General features: G+C 30.9%; 1 protein-coding gene across 1 annotated transcript; it reads right to left on the bottom strand.

The window, feature by feature from the left end:
* Positions 1–723: 723 nt before the first annotated feature.
* LOC111630048 (glutamate [NMDA] receptor subunit 1-like) lies at positions 724–15,826 on the bottom strand. The gene is made up of 8 exons (XM_023374051.1): positions 15,798–15,826; positions 3,325–3,415; positions 3,164–3,238; positions 1,865–2,023; positions 1,655–1,802; positions 1,340–1,569; positions 1,014–1,267; positions 724–940 (listed from the first exon to the last, which is right to left on the bottom strand). The coding sequence occupies exons 1-8, from the start codon at positions 15,824–15,826 to the stop codon at positions 724–726; spliced, it is 1,203 nt and encodes a 400-aa protein (XP_023229819.1).
* Between the last annotated feature and the right edge of the window lie 10,995 nt (positions 15,827–26,821).

Below are 26,821 nucleotides of genomic sequence, written 5' to 3' on the forward strand. Positions count from 1 at the left end.
CGAGTGGTAACAACAGTGATAGCTTTCAGTCAGTTCTTGGGTAAAGCTCTTCCAAGGAAGCATTCCCACAATATACGCTGTTCGCTCTGATTCCACAAGAAATAACTCAAATAACTGTTTACATAACAAAACAATAACTTCTTTACTGTAGCATTTCAGAACTGTTTATAAAGTTTTGTAATTTCTTTAGTTTATTAAATACACCATCTGAGTTTTAACTTAACAAATGCAAAATAGTGATAAAAAGTGTTTTAATAATTCCCGTACTGTAAACTTAGTTAATGTGTGGTCAGTAGAAAACAATTTACCGCTAAAGAAATGGCTAAAGAACTGTCAAATAAAAAGAATGCATTTATTTTCTGTATTTCTGCAAAAAAGTCTAATGTTCGTTTATAAATATTTGCCACAACATAAGATGTTTGTATTTCTTATTATGTCTGACTTCGAAGTAAACTCTTATCTTAGCGATATAATTAAAAAGTAAAACCTACAGTACTGTGTAAAACACTGAATAAACCAGAACATAGCTTATATGCGAAAATAAAATTTCAAAATTTCGTATATACAGTATTACAGTGTGACTAAATAATGTTAAAAAGGATCATGTATATTTTTGAAAAAAATGTTTTTGCATGACATATTTCGGGTTTAAAATTTTTCATATTTAGAAGTTAAGCCCAATTTTGGTCATATATTGAAAGAAATATATAAGACGTTTGTATGCTAATAAAGGCATTTTCTCATAAATCCAGTGAAGTATGCATATATAATTTCAACCACAAAGCAAACAATTGATAGCAAATAGCCAGTTACGAGTAGTAATAAAGCACTAGCAAAATTATCTAACGTCAAAGCTCGGAATTCCGAAGATTTCGGCAATTCCAAATCTTCCGAAGGAAATACTCTTTGAGCAATTCCTGCCTCAAAAATACGAGTTACTCTGTATAAAAAAGAAACGTTGTGTTGTTAAACGAGAAACAAAGTAATAAAGAATTAAATGTAATTGTTCTTACATAGTAGTTATGTTTTTTTCGTATGGAAATCCTTTACTCATGGGAAGAGCAAGAAGGTTCATAAACAGAGAGTCTCTCGAAATCATATATTTGTGTTTGTCTTCTTTCTTGATAGAATTTTTTATTACATAATGATGCAATATATAAGCGAAACGCTCTTCTTGCACTCGATTCAATGCATACGGCATAGATATGAAATTGTTACTCGATGAAATATGATCTTTCAATATTTTCATATTTTCGGACTTCGAGTTCTATAAATTACAATGAAATTCATTCAGGAAAACAAGTTTCTCCGCATGATACTTGAATAATCAAATACTTACGAGCATTTCTCTCCAAATAATGTTTCCTGCCGCTGTGCCACACGTATATTCATTCTTCTGAACAGATTCTTCCAGTTCTTTAAAATTTCTCGGATAAAATTCTGTTAAAGGATATGTCATGTAAGACATTAACGTCCCACCATAACAGGATGCTAACACAATAATCGACAGCCACCAAATGCCTATCATGAATCTAGATGGAAATCGCTTTACTACTTTCAGATCCAATCCTATTATAATAAAAACAAAACTTTAACTGTAATAATCACTGTATTACATCATAGAGACAATTCATTTTAATGAAAAACATTTTACCTTGATACGTAAGCGTGGAAAATAATTCCCAATATATTTTATATCGAGACCAACGTACTTCTGATTTTTCTGTTATGAAATCTTTTTCCATCACTTTGTGTAATATGAATCCAAATAGAAGAATGGCCAATGATGTAGCGATCCATATCTAAGAATATAACAATTTATCATTAAAAATAAGAGTATTGATTCAAATCAGACTGTACTTACTTTTAATGAGAAAGGCTTTGTAATTGAATTCAAGTCAGAAATTATTGTAGGAGTTTTGATTACAAATCCGATCGACTGAAAGCCGAATACTGATGAATACCTCATAAATTGATAGCGCAGAGGAGTGATTGCAAAACCAATTGCAGTAAAATCAGCTTCCTATTGTGAAGAGAATAATAGAAGATTAACGTTTACATTGAACGAAATTAAATCTTTATTACTTCACTAAAAAAAAAGTGTTTTTTTACTTATCTATTATATTAAGTTTACTTTTAGACGATTGCCTACAAAACACTTTCAAACTTTCTAGCTACCATTTGAGGCTTTACATTTCACGAAAACTAATTGACTTGCAAAGAGTAAATCATTTGTAGGATTCGTTCTGAGTTTTAAACATTATGATATCTGATTCTTTAGAAAATCTTAACTACTTTTTCAATGAGACAGCTATTCTCGTGTCGGTCTGATTTCCTATTGTTGTGATTATGGTATCAATGGCTACGTAACTCTTTGTGGCTCATCGTGATTTCCACAGTTTGTATTTCCTAATCTTCCACCAGTTTCCTATTTTTCCGTAATAACCTTTACGTTTTTATCATCAATACTTTCCAACGTTTTGAATGAAAGTCATTTACGTGAAGGGATATCGACATCCTCTACATTGTTCTTTCGATAAAAAAGCAGCACAATTTTTGTTTTCAGCATAAATTATGAATATATAAGAGAAGAGACACGAGAAGTCGTTAACGATTGCATTTATTTTTCTTCATTAAAAGTTTCAATTCGTTATAAGCGACAACAGAATGTCATACGTAAAAAAAAAGAAGGAATGCAATAAGACAAGTATGACAATTGTTAGATTACGTCCACAGAATTGTTTGCCACTATTCACATAGATGTCAATTGTGATGATGTTGCATTAATCAACGTTATTGGTAATTACTGTGAAATAATCTACACATGTTTTCTGCGAAATGTTATCAGAGACAAAAAGAAACATCTCTAAACGAAAGTTAACCAACATAATAATATCATAAGAAAATTGACATTAAAATATAAAATATTACGAAAATACAAAATTGTCACAATGTATTTGAATAAAATTAAATAGAAAATGTTTACTTCAGAACTGTCCTTTATGAAATGTTTTAAACTACATTAACTAACATTATAAAAATTTATTGTAATCTAAATAAAGAATAATTGCTTACAATTCATTTATAAATAAGAAATTTCGGATGAGGAAAAGAGCGTGCTTGATGTATCTGTACTTTTTTTCAGATTTAAAACCTTCCTCACCTGATTTACAATTTTTCCTAAAAGTCCAAACCACGATCCATTTGAGGCTAAATCTCCAGCATATTCATCTATTGGCTTTACTACAACATAACTAGTTAAATATTAAAATTACACATTAAAATAATGCTTGTATNTTTTTTCAGATTTAAAACCTTCCTCACCTGATTTACAATTTTTCCTAAAAGTCCAAACCACGATCCATTTGAGGCTAAATCTCCAGCATATTCATCTATTGGCTTTACTACAACATAACTAGTTAAATATTAAAATTACACATTAAAATAATGCTTGTATGGGTTTATATTATTACGTTTAAATACGGTGGATGATTTACACCGGAATTTTTCCAAAAACAGCAAAACGTTTTTGAAACGTAAAAACATTTCAAGCTGAAATTTAAATATAAAATTTTTTTGTCTTTAGGTATTACAGAAGATGCTAAAGATGTCTGCCATTGCGGAGATGTCTGCCATTGCCATTACGGAGATCAATTTGTTGCTGCATATTGTCAATTGTAAGCTTTAGTATATTAACTGTTGTTGGTATTTAAGCCTCCAATTTCTGTGTAATATTGTTTTTCATTTGCTCAGTAGTCTTAGGCTTTCGTACAATGGCTGACAAACTTGGAATCTCAGTCATGCTGGTATTGGACACTCCTGTTGTCACTGCATCGTCCTGCTGTAAAAAGCCATTCCTATGTTACAGCCTCATCCAGTCGGTTCATGAACTGTGTGAAGATATTGAGATACACTGCTGTATTGATAGTCTATAAAAAATGTGACCGATTATTCGGTTCCGTGAAATGGCATACTATACGCCAAACTTTATGGGATGCATTGTATTCTCGCCATTGACAGAGTTTCTCACTTGCTCATATCACGTGTTCTGAGTTCACCTGGCCTGATAGTTAGAATCCGTAAACTATGTAATGTGTAATGTGCATGAATTTTCACTGACAAATTTGTTAAACAAGAGGAAGTTATTAATCTATTTCGTCTTGTCAATTAGTGACAGCTCAAAAACAACAGTAACGCAATACGGCTTTAGTTTACCCATATTTGCAGCCCTCTGGCAAGTGGACCGTACTGCTTCTTGCGATTGCCAGTATAATGATCTGTTTGGAAACTGTAGCAAGCTTTATTTTGCAAACTGTTTAGTATTTTTGGACACTGCGAATGCTCTCTAAATGCATATCAATAAGGCTTCCTGTCGTCTAAAGTTTCTTCGCAAGATTGGAAAACTCATGCCTCGTACACGATCTCGATTGTGAAATATTTTCTGAAACTTTTTCTGACGTTCCTCGAATGAAATAGAATTCGAACAATTTTAAACAATAAACACGTGCTGAGAATTTGCGAACACCATCGTAGTTGACAGGAAGAATGGAACGAAACATTTCCACCCGATGCCGGGCATTATGGCGCGAAAAACTGCGTGCATGTAAATATAAACATCCAAACATATGGCGTTTTATATTTAAATTTACATTTGAAAATTTTTTTCGTTCTAAAATTATACACTTATTTGGATAAATTCCCGTGTAAATCACCCCGTATGACAATAATTAGAAAAAACTAGATTTAAGTATTATATCATTACCTATATAAATAAAAAATGTAATAAATTTCATTAATTATAACGATATGCTAGAATATAATAAACTTTACTGCACATTTCCGAAAGGAAGTTTGATTTCATTGCTTACAATAGTTTAGTAATTGTGATGTATTTCCATCATTGAAAGTTTTCTAATATTAAAATAGCATCTTAGATCATAATATTATATATATAAATATATTAAAACTAGTCGATTATTTATCTAATTTACTTAATAAAACATATTACGAACAACTTACTTAAATCTCAGTTTTTCTTGAATAATTTTGAAAATTTCATACCACACACCGCCCGTAATATGTGTTTCAGATTCGTCCATTGTCAAAAGATTCGCTTTCTGAAAAGTAAAATATCGATTTTTACATGACGTAGAAGGTGAATCATTAAAGTAATAAAATATAAATACCCGAAAACCGGCCACTCTCCAAACGTAGGATTCGTTCCGATCCTTTATAGATGCTGTATAATGAATTTTACATTAGCGTGTAGGGTAATATAAATAATTAAATATAAATTATATAATACAGTAAATATTACATGAAATTCACGAATAATGAAATTAAAGCCGCATTCAACCCACAATAACTTTCCTTTTCAAATTCTTTTTATTTTTAGTGCTGGCAAAACCAGAAATTCTCGAAATCAGTTAACCGTTTTCAGTAGAATTAATATAATACAGTAAATATTACACAAAATTCACGAATAATGAAATTAAAGCCGCATTCAACCCACAATAACTTTCCTTTTCAAATTCTTACAAATTATCTGTAATTTTAAATTAAAATAGGAAAATTATCGACTTTTTAACTTTCACTTTTCCAATAATATATTATAGATAAATTTATGATGATTCGTATTATTTTCATCTTTACCGTACCGATCAAGACATACTAAATAAAAACAAAACAAAGCTCACAAGTATTCAGACATTTTTATAAAATCAAAGTTATTTGCATTTATTGAACAAAAATAAATAAATAAATTACTAAACTTTGAAAAATAAAGTATTATTTATTAAATTACTACTTGATCTGAATATATAGTAAGGGTATGAGTTGATAATCTACAAGGAAAAGCTACGTAAGGTATATTTACGCAAGAGTACTGGATGGCTGAGAAGTTAAAAAGACATCCTACCGTTCTGGGGGATCCGGTTTCAAATCCTGGTCGAAAAACTCCAGGGATTTTTTTGGGGCTNTTAATAATACTTAAAAATATAAAATTTTGAAAATAAAACATAATAACAGATGGCGCCGCTATCATTTCAAATGTTGCCGGGAAAGTTAAGCAACTCGTTTCTACTTTATTTACCTTCCTATATGTTGTGTAAACCGAAAACTAACTATCCAGTTTAAATAGCTAAAACCGTCTGCATGCCATTGTCTAAATAAAAACTTTATAATTTGAAACAGTTGAATGTTTTTTACAATATCTGTCTGGCGTGCTTCTCCTTTATTACAGATTGGATTTTGCACTTTAAAGAAACCCAAAAAATAAGAATATTTTTCAAAATAAGAAAAATTAACTTTACTATAAATAATCTGCATATTTAAAAGAAATGTGTATATTTTTTTCAAATACTTACCTTCACTTGCAGAGGGAAAATCAAACAGAATTGGAAATACAAGGCACAAATTACAGATTAAATTCATGTTTTTGTTTTGAAAATAGACAAGAAGTATCCTCTGAACTATATCAAATCAGAGTAATTTGATTTATAACAGCACGCAGCCTTGGAACAAGTGAAGTGAGTGTAGAGAATACATATACACAATATTAAGCAAATCAATGTAAACAGTAACAGAGATAATACATTAACAAATGGAATCGATTTTGTTTTTTTCTCAATGAAATAGCGTGATTGAGGGCATTTTAAAATGCATACGTAAAACTATTTTTTAAATGTTACTTCACGTCATAACAGTTTCTTCCTATTCTGTTTTTGTCTTACTTTAATTTAGGTAAAGATTACTTTAATTTTAAGGTAAAATATCGTCGTTTATATTTTTACTTTTATTTACAGGATTTTTGTATTTATATTATAATACATAATTCGAAAAGTAAGTATATATTTAAATATAGAGTATTTTTTAGATATATTTTTATTCTGAAATCAGTTTAACAGTTTAGATATTGTTACTCTTCACATTATTAAAATGTTTGTTTAAATAAAACTGTTTGTTAGAAACTGACGTTGCGTGTGTTTATAATTCTACTTATGTGTTTTTCTCGTTTCCGAATAATAATAATAATTTTTTTAATTTTATTAATAAACTCAAAACTTCCTAAATAGAAATTATAGTGTTGTTATTATTGGGCAGCAATTTGAAAAAATACCCATGTTTGTCCGTCCGGATGTCTTTCCATAATCTCGAGAATGGAATTAAAAAGATGAAAGACGACACAAGATATGCAAATACTATTTGCAGGAGGCCTCGATTAACTATATACGAACTTCCTACGCTAGCCCAATGTCACGTTATTTCAATTCAAATATTTTCCCCCAAAAAGTGATAGATAGATGACCGGCACGACTCTAATCTTAAAGGAAAAGTATGATATACAGGGATAAGCTACTACTAATTTGAGGTGGAGAGCATATAGTTTAAATTAAACTAATTAAAAGTACGATTAAAAATTGCAGTCCAGTATTGTGACGGTATCACAATATATAATCGCTCGTATTATTTATAATATGTCGCATTAAAATACTAAAAGTATATCGTGTATAAACAATATAATTAACTAAAATTAATAACGGAATTCTTTCACACTTATATTTAAAGTTTATTAAATTGTTTATTCTCTTTAACAGGAAATTGGAAAATTGATTTTTATATTCAAAAACAACTAAAAGTTTTGTTGTGAGAACAAATCTGTCACGTTATATCGAATAAATATTTTTAGTGACCCACATTCTACAACTTAAAATAGAAGTTTTCAAGTAAATAAGAAATACAGTAATCATTGGGTATTATGGAAAACAACTTAATCAGTTTTATTTTTTTTAAACTGTTATATTTAAGGCGTTCGATAAATGAGTAGTAAATTTTATCGGAATTGATATAAAACATTGTTTATAACAGAATTCAAAGAAATGATATTCTAAAAATATTCTTGAGATTTTAATTATTGCTAACAATTAACCAAAGAAAACAAAGAGTGTCTTGTTGACTTCAAATAGTTGAAGTATAATAATTTATTTTCTAAATGGAATTTACGATTCTTCGATAAAAGAAATTGTGTGTTGACCCCGATAAAAATATTTTTCAAAAATATTTACTCGCATTGATTTATTTATTACTTCCACAATAATAAACTTCGCCCTTCGTTGTTTATAATAGAACGCTCATTGGAGTGTTGTGAAATTGCAAAAAGTTCAAGTTTTTCAGGAGAAATTTTTTCAAAATACTCAAATCAATTTCAAACTTTTCCTTTTAATTTTCAATTTACATAATCTTATAATTATGATTAGTTTTAATTGCAGATAGATTTGTATTTGCTGAAATGTACCTTTGCAGTGTTAATATTTCAGTTTAATGTAAAGATTGAGAATGGAAATTTTTGCACGGTGAATTCTACCTGATACTGACTTTGATGGCATTGAAGTTTGAAATAAATAACTAAATAATTCATCACTAAACAATTCTGGTTGCTGAAAAACATTTACTTGCTACACACTAGAAAACCCTATAGATTGGTATAAACAAAATACATAGTTTTTAAATATAAAACACTAGTAAATCTTTATAGGGTGTTCTAGAAAATCCAATAGGGTTAGTGTTGCATATTTACTGTACTTTATTTTGAAACTGTTTATAACTGACGTTCCAAAACTCAGTCATTTGATGGCGTATACATTAGACTGAAAACGTTACTGTTTATATCGAGTAGATATTTCTCATCAGCCAAAGGTGTTTACTGATGAATTATTCAATCTGCTAAGCGTGGATTCGGTTGTAAGGAACTGAAGCGGTGTATTGACAAATAAGTACTCATTTGCATGAGCATCTTTTCAATAAAGCTGACCTTGATGTTTTACTCTCGTTTCGTTGTGATATGTTTTTACCAGTGGGTCAAGAAGACTTATTCTAAAAGATACATTATAATATGTTTTGTGAATGTCAGCCGAAACGTCTCATCTATTCGTCCGTAATAATATTCCGTAAAAATCGATACCGCACAGTAAAAAATAATCCGCAAACTGTAGAGATATAAAAATTATTCGTTGTTAGACAAGGGCTATTGTCAAACAGCATATAGATTTTGCTATCTCTTCCCCACAGTTGGAGAATCATTTTATTGCCTGCAAGACGGATTTTTATGGGACCGTACGCACGATAAAACAGGAGATTCTGCCAGCAATCCATAGAATATTCCAAAAAAATTGAAAAAGGGAAAGACAATTGCTTATCAGAGAGGTAAGCTTATGGTAATAAAATGGCAGGACAAGCGAAAAGTAGCTTTACTGTCTACAGTACACAATCCTGCCATGGTAACCACATAAACACGTGCTGGTAAGTCGATTGTAAAGCCACAGGTCATTTCCATACTCCATTTATTTTTCATTTATTCATGTAAACGTATAAAATTATTAATTACTATTACACTATTAACTTTCAGATAGTGTAATGGTGTTTAAATCCATTATTAAATGAAGATTTCCATCATAATTCAAAAAATGCCATTAACGTTGAGCAATAAAATTTCTTCCCAAATTAAAGACTTTGTTGAAATTAAACGAAGATTGGTGCTTCTTAAAATATAATTAATTCCACGTTGTAATTCACATTGAAAATAACACAGCTATGAAATATTTATGGTAAGTAATAATCAGGCCTAGAATATTTGTACTGAATGTATTGATATTGATTCTCTCATTGTAATGTAATTTAAGTTAAAATATCGGCTATTTATTCTTGAATAAAATCGAAAACATGAAATATTCTATTCTAATTTAAGGCAGAATAACAATAGATTTACGAGAAATGAATTAATCTCATAAATATATTCTAAAATTGAAAGTAGAATAATTATTTCGAGTGAGTTTGAGATAATTCTTGCTGTAAACTACTAGTAATCTACATATCTTTGTTTATCCCAAATAGACGATTATTCGTGCCATTTCATTTATACGTATTGATTTCTAGTAGTGAGTTTGAAAACAATAAAATATTAGGCATTGCTGCATATAGATGACTTCTCTCTAAATGAACACTTTGGCAGCATTTCATTATGCGAAGTGCTTTATGTAACAATACGCATGCTGCATAAAAAGAAGCGTTTTCTCGTCTTGTTCCCATTGAATCGTCAGCAGCAATTCGTATGAGGTAAGAGATAGCTTTAGCTATTCACAAATACGTTACGATGATACTAATAAATTATGCCTTGAATTTAAATTAAATTTAAATTATTTTTAATTTAATTAATAAAAACATATTTTTAAATTACAAAATTACCTTGTCGATCATAAATGTATAAGGATTTAAATGGGCAAAATTTGGTAAAAGAAACAAATCTAATGTTCCTAAGCTTAAATTTTATCTATTAAATAAGGCTAGTAATCAATTTAGCGTGAAATTAGTAACCTTAAGGTGGCACCACAATGGGGAGATAGTGCTGATGGTATGTCATATCTCGAGGAGGGTCCGACTTAATGACGATTTTATTCTTTATTAGCGTTTACAACTTTTTACAAAATCCATTCCTATCTTTAAAATTAATTTTTTTATTATGTTAGAATAATTAAAAATATAAAAAGTTTTTATAATAAAATATCGTAACAGATGGCAATACCAAAACTTTAAATGTTGCCTGGAAAGTTAAGCAACTTGTTGCTGGATTTTTTAAAATAATTAATCAATTTACTTATGTTCACAGATTATCTTGAGTGCATATTAAAAATACATAAAGACCCTAATTAAGAAGCCATGTTACCGGGGTACAGAGTATCATATGTGTAATTGTAATTAAAAGTTTCGTGTATATGTATTTTCACGGAAAATGCCAAAAATAAATAATATAAAATTTGAAAATATTATTTTTTAGAAAAGTAAATAAATAACAATAACTAAAATATATTAATAAATATTTGAATTGGTTCCTAAAAGTAAGTTTAGTTTTTAATTACCTGAAAAGTTATATTCAGGTGTGGGTAAAAAAGTAGATACTGTATACAGTTGTAAATAGACAGTATAATTAACTTACAAACTGTCAGAATATATTTGTATTTATTAATTTTAAGACTGCTTATTAGTGTTTTAAAATTATACTTCTTATAGAATGTAACAGATTGTCAATAATCAATATTTAGTCTATTTGTGGCAAAATTGAAAATTCTTCACTTGTAAGAACTTGTAATATCTTGAATAATTGCTGTCTTAAGTTTTAACCATGCCCAGTAGCTTCAATAACTGCATTATTCCAGGTTGTGCAAATCGGGCAAGGATACAAATGAGTGCGAAGTATGCGTGTATGAAGTTTTTCTTCATTAACCTGATTATTAAAGCCGAACGAACGGCCGAATTATCGGGCTAAAGCTTGATGTCGAAATTAAATTACTTAATAAATGAAAAAAAAATTATCATTCGATTTCGAGATTTATTTTATATCTTAAAAATAATTAAGTATATCCCGAGATTACTCGGGATCCCAGAAAACAGAACAAGAAATGTCAGGACAAGGAAATGATCCGGAATGTCAGGACAAGGAAAGGATCCGAAATGTCAGGACAAGGAAAGGATCCGAAAATGAAAAACCNATTCGGTTGTAAGGAACTGAAGCGGTGTATTGACAAATAAGTACTCATTTGCATGAGCATCTTTTCAATAAAGCTGACCTTGATGTTTTACTCTCGTTTCGTTGTGATATGTTTTTACCAGTGGGTCAAGAAGACTTATTCTAAAAGATACATTATAATATGTTTTGTGAATGTCAGCCAAAACGTCTCATCTATTCGTCCGTAATAATATTCCGTAAAAATCGATACCGCACAGTAAAAAATAATCCGCAAACTGTAGAGATATAAAAATTATTCGTTGTTAGACAAGGGCTATTGTCAAACAGCATATAGATTTTGCTATCTCTTCCCCACAGTTGGAGAATCATTTTATTGCCTGCAAGACGGATTTTTATGGGACCGTACGCACGATAAAACAGGAGATTCTGCCAGCAATCCATAGAATATTCCAAAAAAATTGAAAAAGGGAAAGACAATTGCTTATCAGAGAGGTAAGCTTATGGTAATAAAATGGCAGGACAAGCGAAAAGTAGCTTTACTGTCTACAGTACACAATCCTGCCATGGTAACCACATAAACACGTGCTGGTAAGTCGATTGTAAAGCCACAGGTCATTTCCATACTCCATTTATTTTTCATTTATTCGTGTAAACGTATAAAATTATTAATTACTATTACACTATTAACTTTCAGATAGTGTAATGGTGTTTAAATCCATTATTAAATGAAGATTTCCATCATAATTCAAAAAATGCCATTAACGTTGAGCAATAAAATTTCTTCCCAAATTAAAGACTTTGTTGAAATTAAACGAAGATTGGTGCTTCTTAAAATATAATTAATTCCACGTTGTAATTCACATTGAAAATAACACAGCTATGAAATATTTATGGTAAGTAATAATCAGGCCTAGAATATTTGTACTGAATGTATTGATATTGATTCTCTCATTGTAATGTAATTTAAGTTAAAATATCGGCTATTTATTCTTGAATAAAATCGAAAACATGAAATATTCTATTCTAATTTAAGGCAGAATAACAATAGATTTACGAGAAATGAATTAATCTCATAAATATATTCTAAAATTGAAAGTAGAATAATTATTTCGAGTGAGTTTGAGATAATTCTTGCTGTAAACTACTAGTAATCTACATATCTTTGTTTATCCCAAATAGACGATTATTCGTGCCATTTCATTTATACGTATTGATTTCTAGTAGTGAGTTTGAAAACAATAAAATATTAGGCATTGCTGCATATAGATGACTTCTCTCTAAATGAACACTTTGGCAGCATTTCATTATGCGAAGTGCTTTATGTAACAATACGCATGCTGCATAAAAAGAAGCGTTTTCTCGTCTTGTTCCCATTGAATCGTCAGCAGCAATTCGTATGAGGTAAGAGATAGCTTTAGCTATTCACAAATACGTTACGATGATACTAATAAATTATGCCTTGAATTTAAATTAAATTTAAATTATTTTTAATTTAATTAATAAAAACATATTTTTAAATTACAAAATTACCTTGTCGATCATAAATGTATAAGGATTTAAATGGGCAAAATTTGGTAAAAGAAACAAATCTAATGTTCCTAAGCTTAAATTTTATCTATTAAATAAGGCTAGTAATCAATTTAGCGTGAAATTAGTAACCTTAAGGTGGCACCACAATGGGGAGATAGTGCTGATGGTATGTCATATCTCGAGGAGGGTCCGACTTAATGACGATTTTATTCTTTATTAGCGTTTACAACTTTTTACAAAATCCATTCCTATCTTTAAAATTAATTTTTTTATTATGTTAGAATAATTAAAAATATAAAAAGTTTTTATAATAAAATATCGTAACAGATGGCAATACCAAAACTTTAAATGTTGCCTGGAAAGTTAAGCAACTTGTTGCTGGATTTTTTAAAATAATTAATCAATTTACTTATGTTCACAGATTATCTTGAGTGCATATTAAAAATACATAAAGACCCTAATTAAGAAGCCATGTTACCGGGGTACAGAGTATCATATGTGTAATTGTAATTAAAAGTTTCGTGTATATGTATTTTCACGGAAAATGCCAAAAATAAATAATATAAAATTTGAAAATATTATTTTTTAGAAAAGTAAATAAATAACAATAACTAAAATATATTAATAAATATTTGAATTGGTTCCTAAAAGTAAGTTTAGTTTTTAATTACCTGAAAAGTTATATTCAGGTGTGGGTAAAAAAGTAGATACTGTATACAGTTGTAAATAGACAGTATAATTAACTTACAAACTGTCAGAATATATTTGTATTTATTAATTTTAAGACTGCTTATTAGTGTTTTAAAATTATACTTCTTATAGAATGTAACAGATTGTCAATAATCAATATTTAGTCTATTTGTGGCAAAATTGAAAATTCTTCACTTGTAAGAACTTGTAATATCTTGAATAATTGCTGTCTTAAGTTTTAACCATGCCCAGTAGCTTCAATAACTGCATTATTCCAGGTTGTGCAAATCGGGCAAGGATACAAATGAGTGCGAAGTATGCGTGTATGAAGTTTTTCTTCATTAACCTGATTATTAAAGCCGAACGAACGGCCGAATTATCGGGCTAAAGCTTGATGTCGAAATTAAATTACTTAATAAATGAAAAAAAAATTATCATTCGATTTCGAGATTTATTTTATATCTTAAAAATAATTAAGTATATCCCGAGATTACTCGGGATCCCAGAAAACAGAACAAGAAATGTCAGGACAAGGAAATGATCCGGAATGTCAGGACAAGGAAATGATCCGGAATGTCAGGACAAGGAAAGGATCCGAAATGTCAGGACAAGGAAAGGATCCGAAAATGAAAAACCCTAATGTACACTAAAAAAAGATTTTTCGAAATTCCCTAGCAGGATTTTCCCCTGTTAGGGAATCCTTATCTCTCTCCTTCTCGGACAGGGATAAGGATAACTCTGAAGAACCCACTTTCTACTGTACTATTTCAGATGCGGTTATTTTGCAAGAAATCAAATGTAATTTTTAGACCCACCTAAACATTCTCTAATTACTCTCGGAAGACGGGAACCTAATTTTTGCACTTAGTGAAAACAGATATGATTGGTAATAATGTAATAATATTAATATTCGCTATGGTTACATTTTGTTCGAGCAACGCCTGGGATATCTAGTTTCTAATAGTAGAAAATATGTAATATAAGCAATGATTAAGCATCGTTCATGTTAATTCAACTTATTTAAAATTTATTTTATGATATAATAAGTAATATTTTGATGTTACAGATGTATCAACAGTAGTCTGAGTATCACTTGAAAATTACGAAAAAAGTATGGAAAAACAAAACTGATATATACTATACATATTAGAATATTTCGTTTACGTTATTTATCCATTTACTTTTCTTAATTAAATATTTATAATAAATTTATAATCATATTATGTACATAAAAGATCATATTATCGATTGAGTTTACTGAGTATCCATGGATAGTGTAGAAGGTAAATGTTGTCCTTCTTGCCTGATGAAGCCAATTTTGGCTGTGGTCAGAATATTTGGATTAAAGTTTTTTCAAAATTGCGATTGCATTGAAACTAGAAACAAGTCAAAACGAGTCGAATTTCTCTACAAAGCTTATCTGATTTTCCTAGAAACATTTTGGTGGTTTAATACAATAGATGCCTTTCTGCATTTCTCTGTTGATGTATCGATTTGTGCAGGTTGGACTAAGATATTCTCGAAAGCAGACATCTTAACTAGAGCAATTGTTGCATTAATGTTTCCTTACTTTGCTCTGTCTCAAACCTTCTTAAGTAGGATGAAACTTGAATTTCTTAACAAAGATACATCCTACGATGGCGAATCCGCGATTTTCGCAAAGCTTGAGAAATACTCTTTTATCGCATTGGTGTTTGCCGTTTCTTACATATTGGTAGAGAGATATACGTTTGATTTGGTGTTCTATCCATTCTTTTTAACATATTTTGAGAGTGAATTGAGAGCCCACTTTTGTGCCTTTTATCTTCATTTCGTATTCGTTGCCCTTTTCTCGACGTTCGCCATTAACGAATTGCAGTTCAGTTGTGCAGCTTGGATCCTGTCCAAAAGATTCGATTACTTATCAAAGTATTTTGGGCGAATAAAATCAAATTCCAGAAATCTAAGAGTTGAATTAAACGATTTGATGTTCAAACACACGGATTTGTTGTCGTTTCTCGATCGAACCAATGAATGTATGCGACATGTATTTCCACTGAGACAGGAAATCTCAATTTACCTGACTTGTTTCTGTATGTGTGGAATCATATTCGTAGAAATGGAAAAACGAATGAAGATGTTGTTTTTCTTTGCCTTTTTCGTTGTTGCTTCTTGCGTAGTTTTGATTTCCTACGCACAGTCTCGTATGACTGCTAAGGTAAGTCAGGACATTTACTTTAAGAATTTAAATAACTAGTCTTAAATAAATTATGAATTTTTCTTTTTCCTGTATATTTACTTTTAATTTAGATTTACGGAAAGTTCGAAGAGATAGTGATATTTTCAACGTCACCATTTCTAACAGTACACGATAAATTAAAAGTAAGTGTCTTAGTAACATTGTTTCAAGTGGAATATAAATACGTTAATCTGACGCCTAATTATCTAATATGTATACTAATATGGCACACACCCAGAATCAGCCTGTAATTCCGAATCGTCTTCACAATAAATTAACAAACAAGTATTTTTTTAATACTCAATGAGTTAGCTGTTGGAACAAGGGCATTGAGATTGAGAAATGTTTGATTTTATAACAGCATCTTGTTATTGCAGAATCAAATCTTGTTGCACGTTTCGTGAACCTGTTTTTCTCTAATAATTTGGCATTATTGTGATTCTGTAAGTGCCTGTTTAATAAACGTTTAGTATATTTAAAAATAAGAATGCATTCTAAGCTCATATTTCGCTCCAAATAACTTTGGTATGTTCTAGGCGGTAATGGCATCAGCTTGCCACACTGTAGAAGCAGTAATCGTATCTGGGTGTGACCTCAGGAACTTTTATTTTATGATAGATATGTTACAGACCTCGAGCTCTTGGGTTCTATTTCTTACCATTTGACTGTCCCCAATGTGTATCCTACGATAAGCCTAGAAAAATGTCATCATGGTAGCCACAAAGCGAAAAACACTAATAATAATAATAATAATAATAATAATAAACATCTCAGGGTTAGTAACATTTCGATACAAACAAACGAAATATTCATTAGGCGAGGAATTTTTCAAGGAGATTCCTTGAGTCCTCTCTGGTTCTGCCTAGCCTTGAACCCATTATCCAACATGTTAAACAACACGCAATATGGCTACAATATCAGACATGAAAAAACAACACAGTTTACACTCTCACATCTCATGTACATGGACGACATAAAACTTTATGCATCCACACAAAAACAACTTCATCAACTCCTACAAATCACACATTCATACACTAAGGACATACAAATGGAGTTTGGCTTAGACAAATGCAAAACACTTCACATAGAAAAAGGAATCCTGAAGAAAGAAGATTTTGCACTTGGAAATGGAGACGTTATTGAATCCATGGAAGAGGGCGAGTTCTACAAGTACTTAGGATTCCAACAGGCCAAACTAACAGAACATACACAAATAAAGCAACGATTAATTAAAGAATACCAAAGTAGGTTAAACGCTATACTTAGAACACAGTTAAATGCAAAACACACAGTTAAAGCAATAAACACATATGTCATCCCAGTACTCACATACTCTTTTGGAGTTATACATTGGACTCACACAGATCTCGAGCAACTCCAAAGGAAAACAAGAACAACACTTACTAAGCATAAACAACATCATCCTAAATCCGCCACAGAAAGATTAACCCTTCCACGTAAAGAAGGCGGACGTGGCCTGATTGACATAGTTAACCTTCACTACAAACAAATACAGTCACTGCGAGAGTTTTTCTACAAGAAACAAGAAACATCACAGTTACATAAAGCAGTAACTCTAGCAGACTCAAATAACACACCATTAAACTTACACTCACAACATACAGACATGACACAACATATAAAAAGCATAGACAACATTAAGCAATCATGGGCTCAAAAGGCTCTCCATGGCAGGCATCCTTACGACCTGGCCCAGGATTTTGTTGACAAAACTGCGTCAAACAGCTGGTTAGATCGGGGATGCCTCTTTGGGGAGACGGAAGGATTCATGATTGCCATACAGGATCAGGTCATAAATACTAAAAACTACAGAAAACACATACTCAAAGATACAACACTCACAAATGACACATGCAGAAAATGTCACATCATGCCAGAAACTATACAACACATCACTTCTGGTTGCAAGCTCTTGGCACAGACAGATTACTTACATAGACACAATCAAGTAGCAAATATAATACACCAAGAGCTTGCAAAGAAACACAAATTGGCAGACATCCACGAACCATACTACAAGTATATTCCACAGACAGTATTGGAAAATAACACGCACAAAATGTATTACGACAGAGCCATAATCACAGATAAAACAATTTACCACAACAGACCAGACATCACACTCATTGACAAACACAATAAAATCACATACATTATAGACATAGCCATTCCAAACACTCACAATGTACAAAACACATGCACTGAAAAAATTAGCAAGTACACAGAACTCGCCCAGGAAATAAGGCATCTGTGGAGGATGGATAGGGTGCTTATTGTACCTGTCGTTCTCTCCTGTACAGGTGTGATACCACACACACTACACAAAAGCCTGGGAACATTACAATTGAGTAGAAATACATACATCACACTACAGAAGGCCACTATATTGAATACATGCCACATTGTTAGGAAATTCCTGAATACTGACACTGACACTGACACACTTATTTAATTTTAGTTTTGTTTTGGTTGCTATGCCTTGACTCTGGTCCGGCATAGTACACAGCCACCGGTTTAACCGAGTATTACCCACTGAACCCAACATAATAATAATAATAATACGAAAATGAAGACATAAATATAACAGTAGTTTTGATAAAATCTGTAGAATTTCCGCAGCTTTTTATCACTCTGTTTTTGCTATTTTATATAAACTCTTTCTAATTCTTTATATTTTACAGTTGCTTTGTTTTGCAAAGAGATTTGCAAAAACTCCAATTGGTATGTCTATTGGTGGATTTTACTTTGTGAAGAAGAACTACGTTGTTAAAGTAAGTTTCTGTGTTTTTTTTCCAGACAAAAAGCATATGCAAAATGCAAGACATTAATTATTTTACTGTAATTAACAAAAGATGTACTGAATTTTACTTTAGAAATGTCTATACAGTAGTCACTCTCTAGCTGTTTTGCCCTCGTGTTAAAAATGTAAAATCACTCCGTGGTTTAAGTAAAAAGTATTGTGTTCATTAGTAATATGCAGACATAATACGTTAGAAACGTGTGATTAATATATACCAAGTCAGTCTCTGAAATTGATAAATAAGAAATAATTACTGTATAAATTTTATTTAAACTCCAGTAAAAAATTAAACAGTAGATAAAAATTACAGTCGACCTTGGAATGATCTGCAGTTTTAAACCCTCTTCTACCTGGTGAAGTGAGTTTTATACATGAATCTGTTTTTGTATCAGTTGAATAATTAAAACTCACCATTATTCAGACATTTCATAAAGTATGTTATATATTCTTCGGATTTATTTCTGCCAGATTTTCGTATTCTATTGTGTTTTCCTGCCTAAAATATATATACAATTGATACTCGTAATTTCATACTTTCATATTTATCAAAGATAAGTAGTTAAAACAGGCAATGTTTTGGATGTATCTTCTGTACAAGAATAAACACTCAATACAGTATTTGCTAAAACGAATGTACACTACTTTCTAATTAAAAGTTACATTGAGTATTAGTAACTATTATGTAGCAATACTCAGAATAAGTACAGTACATCGTAACATTTTACACTTTTAGAAAGTGTAATGTAAATATTTATCTGTAATGGCGAATCTTCTCCGTTTGAAGTTTACACGTCATTCGAGAAGTATTACAGAGGTTGCGGCCGAAGTTATCATCTTTAAAACGTGAACGTCGAACGTCAAGCGCCTCTTACAAGATAGCGGCGCTCGACGTTCGACGTTCACGTTTTACAGATGAAAACTAAGGACGCAACCTCTCTATTCTTTAGATAGACACACAAGAGATGTTAGTTGAGTCTTTTTTAATGTGTAATCTCAGCATTCAACTGTACTTAATAATTGTTATAATAATATTTAATTTTATAATTGTTTATTATTATTATAACGTAGTTTTTACTATTACAGGTTATTAGTGCAACTGAATCATGTTATTCAGGATTATCCTCATTAGCCACAGAAAACAAATGTTAAACGTATCTGATGTGGATATTCAGTAGATTCTGCAGATTATATTCTAAACGAGCTTAGTAGATATAGTAACGACAACATTGAAAAATACTTGCGAAATTGTACATTTTTATTACCTGTTACACGATTTTCTATATTATATAATGTAATTTTGCAGGCTAATCAATAGCATACTTTGTAATATTTTAATTTGCAACTTCAGCACTAAATTGTGCACGATAATAAATAAACATAAAACTTTAATTCACAAGTCTATGGTTAACGAGAATCATTCATACAAATTACGAAAATTATAATTTATGTAGTTTACTTCCATAGAACTTAATGTTGTAAGAAACATACCAGTATGTAGTGTAAATTATTTTATATTATGTTACTTTAAAGTTATTACTAGGAGGGTCTGAGATCTATTGTATAGTAATTAACACGAGGAGGTCTGCCTACAAGTATATTGTACAGAAAAGGAAGCGAATCACAATTGACTAAAAAATTGTATAAGTAATTTATGGACGGTTCTCAAAATAAACATTTTATTTGAATTAACTAATTGTGTTATTTTATTAATACAAATATACAAAGATTTAAAATCATTTACGAAAAACAACCTATTCAAACTTTTCAAAAGTCATAGTGAAAAAGTTTAATATTTGTATAGAATAAAGAATAAAATATATAAATAAATGAAAGACAATACAGCGTTTTGTTTTACATAATAGGACGATCGATCAACTTCGTGTTTAACTGTAATCACTGATTAGTAAAACAATATTCAGTGTGGAGCACGAGAATGTAGACTTTGAAAGCATTCGAATCGCGTCAAATTTGACCATTCGAGCATTTACAAATTCCCAGGATTCGAGACCTCCCGAATCCAAAAAAGTAAAGAAAACCGCAAAAAACCTACGTAGATGTGTGTGTGTGTGTGTGTGTTGGCGTCTACTTTGCTTGATATTTCATCATGGAATAAAGATTAAAAAACGAAATTTGGCATAATGGATTGCATATTAAGGGCATTGATGCTATTAAATTTTGGTGGTTAAAGGTTAAGAAGATGAAGAGATAGAGAGGGGTCATGTATCTCTAGAAAAATAAGATTCAATGAAGATTCTATTCGTTACTAACATTTACACATTTTTATGAAACTCACTCCTAGCCACAAAATTAAGTTGTTTGCCATTATATAGTTATTAAAAATATAAACATTTTTTAAACAAAATTAGATAACAGATGGCGCCACACACAAATATTATAAGTTATTTTTAAGAAAAAATTCATAACAGCCGGGAAAGTTACTCAACTTATAGTGTTGCCAATTTTATAAATCATACGGGGAGATTTCAACATCATTCATTTACCAGAAAAAATCAGAGATGGAGATATTTTACTCATGTAGCCTACTGTACTTTCCATCTCTTCATGTAATTAAAATCTATGAATATGGAGGCTCCATACTTTCCATCAATATTCCAGATCTTTATTTGATAATTTTAATGATTTATACTCCTCGCTCTAAAAGAATAAGCATATTTTAATCCCTTCAGCATTTTTTGTTTTCTATTGAACCTGCATACACGGAGGCTCGTTCTTATGTGAAGATTTCAAGCTATGCAATATTTGTTGGATTTCTATTGGCCGAAGTTTTATAATTATATTCATCTGAAATGTATTTCTTCAGCGAAGTTCCATTACCAAGTAAAGGGAAATTTCCCTTCAAATGATGATTCTTATCTTGATTCATCATTTAATAAGTGCTTCATATCTGCCCTCCTTGGCGATAGTTTATTACTCTTATAATGGTGTTTCTGTTCATTTTCAAACCCGTAAAACCAAACGCTTCCATAAACTTTCTATTTGGTCACAATTTAACCAAAATAAATGCATTTAGATACTTACATTTTATGCATTGGTCTCTCTTGAAAGCTTCATGTTTGTCATTTCCCGCTAGTACTTCAGTTATAATATTCTAATTTCTACTATTGACAATTTTGTAAAATTTATGCAAAATCTTTTCATATAAATGGTTCTCTACTCACTTAAAAGGTAACGAAATATTCTTCGAAAACAATGAAGAAAGTGGAATAACTCTTGTAATCCACCAGACCTTTATCTACACTGGCTCATTCAATGACAATATTAATAAGAACGTTCTATTTCCTTTCTAAACTATTTTAAGACTTTTTGATTCCTTTGCCTTTTATTTACGTAAAACAAACTGTGGCTAAGAATTTTGCTCTGTTCTGTAATCCCCCTTTGTCTACTTGATCGTTGTCCCCCCCATTGTCTAACATCGATTATATTCTTATTAATTAAGTTATATTATTTAACGATTTGGGTATAATTTTTTATTACAAACTTACTTTTAAAAATCACATTGCTAGGTTGGTTTAATCTTTAGCTATCAGGCGCGAGATTTTGTAAGCCCACCTTTCCAAAATGTGCATCGAGGGCCATTGTTTTTTACTATCGTGCAGTCTTGTATTTAATTAATTAATTCTCATTTGGACGATGGCAGCATTTTTCATTTTGTATAAAATTGCTTGTGCTTTGGAGAAGATATGTTTTTCTTTTAATTAACAAATTTTCCAAGTTACCTCATAGTTAAACTTTAACACTATCACTCTTATACATTAACTAAAAATGAATTTGATCGAAAAAGGAGAAAATTGAACAATCAAAAGACGTGGGAAAAAAAGTATTGACGTTCTACAACGTCATAAAAGGACATAACAAGTGAAAACATGAACGCAAATGCCTTAGTTCTATCGGCAATCCTAGCCAGAGTCGAGGGATGATGTCGGATAAACCATCCTTGCAACTCGAATTGGTCTCAATTTCTACATGGAAACGATAAAGAGACCAATCAAAGAAAGGAAAAAGAAAAGCCGAGCCAATTAGAAGAAGAATTAGAAATAAAAAAGTTTTTAAAACTCGATATTCAAGGATACAGGGATAGTCGTCGTCATCGTGATTGTCAACTTAAACGTCTTTCTGTAAGAATGTCATCCTCGTCTCTCTCTAAGTGTCATCACCCTTCTGGAACAAACCTTCAAGAAATCTCAGCTGCTCCGCGGCTGCTCGATTAACAAGCCGTGCAGACTGATCCAACTCGACTAGAAATAACGAAGCTTATGCCCTTATTCCGAAGGACTTATTTATGTTTGTAAGAGCAACCTTTCTACAATAAACGATTTTGTAAAGGCACTTGTATTCTCTGCCTCCTACCACATATGCGAGTACATCTAGGTTAACCTGATGAAGGATTAACGATCCTCCTGAAAGCCAGCTTATCCACAAATTTCAGATATTTTCGACAAAAATTACGTACGAAAATTAACGAACACTTAGTTTAATTAATAAGTTACATTAAGTAGAACTTGTACAGTAGAGTCTCAAAAACTCGGCACTCGATAACCCGGCAGTCCGAACAACTCGGCCACACCCTGGCAGGGCAAAAAAAAATCCTTAGTTAATTAATTTTCATTATAGTCAGCTTTATGCCTCATAAAGTATTTTTCTGATGTCTGTCTTATCAGGTAAATTACTGTACACAGTGTATTCATTAATTTTTATTTTCATGTAGTAAAGGCTCTATGCCAACATAAAGNAGCATTTTTCATTTTGTATAAAATTGCCTGTGCTTCGGAGAAGATATGTCTTTCTTTTAATTAACAAATTTTCCAAGTTACCTAATAGTTAAACTTTAACACTATCACTCATATACATTAGCTACAAATGAATTTGATCGAAAAAGGAGAAAATTGAACAACTAAAAGACGTGGGGAAGAAAGGTATTGACGTTCTACAACGTCATAAAAAGACATAACAAGTGAAAACATGAACGCAAATGCCTTAGTTCTATCGGCAATCCTAGCCAGAGTCGAGGGATGGTGTCTGATAAGCCATCCCGGGCAGACCTTTTTCGCAACTCGAATTGGTCTCAATTTCTACCGTGATTCAACTTAAACGTATTTCTGTAAGTGTGTCATCCTCGTCTCTCTCTAAGTGCCATCACCCTTCTGGAACAACCTTCAAGATTAACAACCCATGCAGACTGATCCAACTCGACTAGAAATAACGAAGCCTATGCCCTTATTCCAAAGGACTTATTTATGTATGTAAGAGCAACCATTTTTACAATAAACGATTTTGTATTCTTTGCCTCCTACCACATATGCGAGTACACCTAGGTTAACCTGATGAAGGATTAACGATTCTCCTGAAAGCCAGCTTATCCACAAATTTCAGATATTTTCGACAAAAATTACGTACGAAAATTAACGAACACTTAGTTTAATTAATAAGTTACATTGAGTAGAACTTGTATTCTGCAGAATTATCTTTTTGCAATTTCGGATATAATGGCTCACTTCTTTAATAATCCAAACCACCGTTAACAACATGAAATAATATCACCTGGCTAATATTCTTTATGATTACTTCAAATCAGTTTTAATCATTTATTCACAGCATTAGAAGATACATATTTATAGTAAACAAAATTCTTCAGGTTAACAAAGTCTTCTGTACATCAATTGCGTAGTAAAGTATGCGCCAAAATATTCAGTACTGAAATGAAACTCTGTATATTTCAATACTGTATATTTTTACAAAATTTAAATTTTAAGACTGATAATAATAATAAATGATTGCTCCTATTGCGGCACCAACGGCAACAATAATGGTTCTGCCGGTGTAACTGCCTACTGTAACACTTTGAAGCGCAGAGAAAAAAGTTCCCGCACGATTTGCTGCACCATACAGTATTGATTCTATTAAATCTGATATAGATCCTCCTATTGTTCCTCTCGTAGTAAATCCTATGACTCCCAAAAGCCACAGAAAGATTTTCGGGATAATTATGGCACCTGCAACCATATAAACGATAGTTTTGGAATCCATTTTTACACCTGGAAAAAAGTATTTATATTTAGTCAAAACAAAAATACACGAGAAAGGGATTAATTACTACATTATCACAAAACACTTGTGTTTTTAAGACAAATATAGAGCCATCACAAATCCTATCTGCAAGTAATCATTCTGTATGGACTTGTGTGTCTTATGATGGCAAAGTTACTTATCCAGCTGGATTTACAGTACATGCATGGCTGGTTACCTATTCTCTTCTTACATTTTTACCACGTAGATATGTATGTAATTAGAATAAAACAATATACCTTATAAAATTACTTTTTACCCGAGATACCCTGTTTTAGTACAGAAAAACTTCAGAAAGGTTGCAGCTAAAAACCAGAAATTTATTCCATGAAATAATAATCTACTTTCTGCACAGGGCCAACACGATCGAGTGATTTAAACTAGAAGAGAACTAACTTTTAATTAATTCATTCATCAATTAAACTTGTACAAGTAAATACTGCCATAGAATTTTATTTTTAAAAATTAATAAGTTAAAAACACAATTGTAAATTAAAATAACATAATGTAAATTAATAGTAATACTAATAATGTCACTAAAATTGATAAGTGATGCTTTAAAAAAATAAATTCCGAACTCAATCAGGTCGTATAAAAATCGTCAGGAACACGCTGGACGTCATAGCTTATTCGGCAGAAAAAATTGTGCAAGTATGGTGTGTATATTTAGAAAAGTTTTAAAAAGTAATAAGCAAACCGTTTATAAATGAAGCTCTGTAATGTAGCAAACCGTTTATAAATTAAGCTCTATAATGTAGCAAACTGTTTCTAAATTAAGCTCTATAATGTAGAAAACCGTATAAATGCATTAGTTTAATATATAATTTAAAATATATCTATTTCGTAAAATGTACATGAAATATTTTAAATTATATTTAAGTAGTTATATTTATCTTATATTCTGAGATATATTAAAGTAAAACTTGGATATATGAAAAAAGAAGTAAAAGTAAGTAAGTAATTATTGTTATAAATTGCATTCGCACCAGATTTAAATCTTAAAAATGATAAACGTGAGACTGAACTGGTTATTAATGATGGCAACAGATTTTGTAAGTATTAAATTATATTAGTTTTATTTAAAATATTATATATTCTACATACATTTGTTATTAAATAACGTGTCTAAATAGCTTTCTTAGCAACCATGAGGTTTTACATACGAGTAGTGGAGTGCAATCGGAAATGGCAAAATTTGATGTTAACTTATAAGAGGAAGAAAGATCAGATGGAAAAATCTGGNTGGTGGTTGCCGTTTCTTACATATTGATAGAGAGATATATGTTCGATTTCGTGTTCTATCCATTCTTTCTAACACATTTTGAGAGTGAATTGAGAGCCCACTTTTGCGCCATTTATCTTCATTTCGTATTTCTAGCCGTTTTTTCGACGTTAGCCATTAACGAATTGCAATTCAGTTGTGTAGGATGGATCCTGACCAAAAGATTCGATTACTTATCAAAGTATTTTGGGCGAATAAAATCAGATTCCAGAAATCTAAGAGTTAAATTAAACACTTTCATGTTCAGACACACAGAATTGTTATCGTTTCTCGATCGAACCAATGAATGTATGCGACATGTATTTCCACTGAGACAGGAAATTCCAATTTACCTGACTTCTTTTTGTATGTGTGGAATTATATTCGTAGAAATGGAAAAACAAATAAAAATGTTGTTTATCTTTGCCTTTTTCGTTGTTGCTTCTTGCGTAGTGTTGATTTCCTACGCACACTCTCGCTTCACTGCTAAGGTAAGTTAGGACATTTATTTCAGAAATTTGAAATAACTAGTTTTAAATAAATAAAGAATTTTTCTTTTTTCTATACACTGTATTTTCAATTTAGATTTATGGAAAGTTTGAAGAGATAGTGATATTTTCATCGTCACCATTTCTAACAGTACACGATAAATTAAAAGTAAGTATCTTCGTAAAATCGTTTCAAGTATATCAGAAA

Source organism: Centruroides sculpturatus, unplaced genomic scaffold, assembly GCF_000671375.1.
Source record: "Centruroides sculpturatus isolate CEXI.00-Female unplaced genomic scaffold, Cexi_2.0 scaffold605, whole genome shotgun sequence".
NCBI lineage: Eukaryota > Metazoa > Arthropoda > Arachnida > Scorpiones > Buthidae > Centruroides > Centruroides sculpturatus.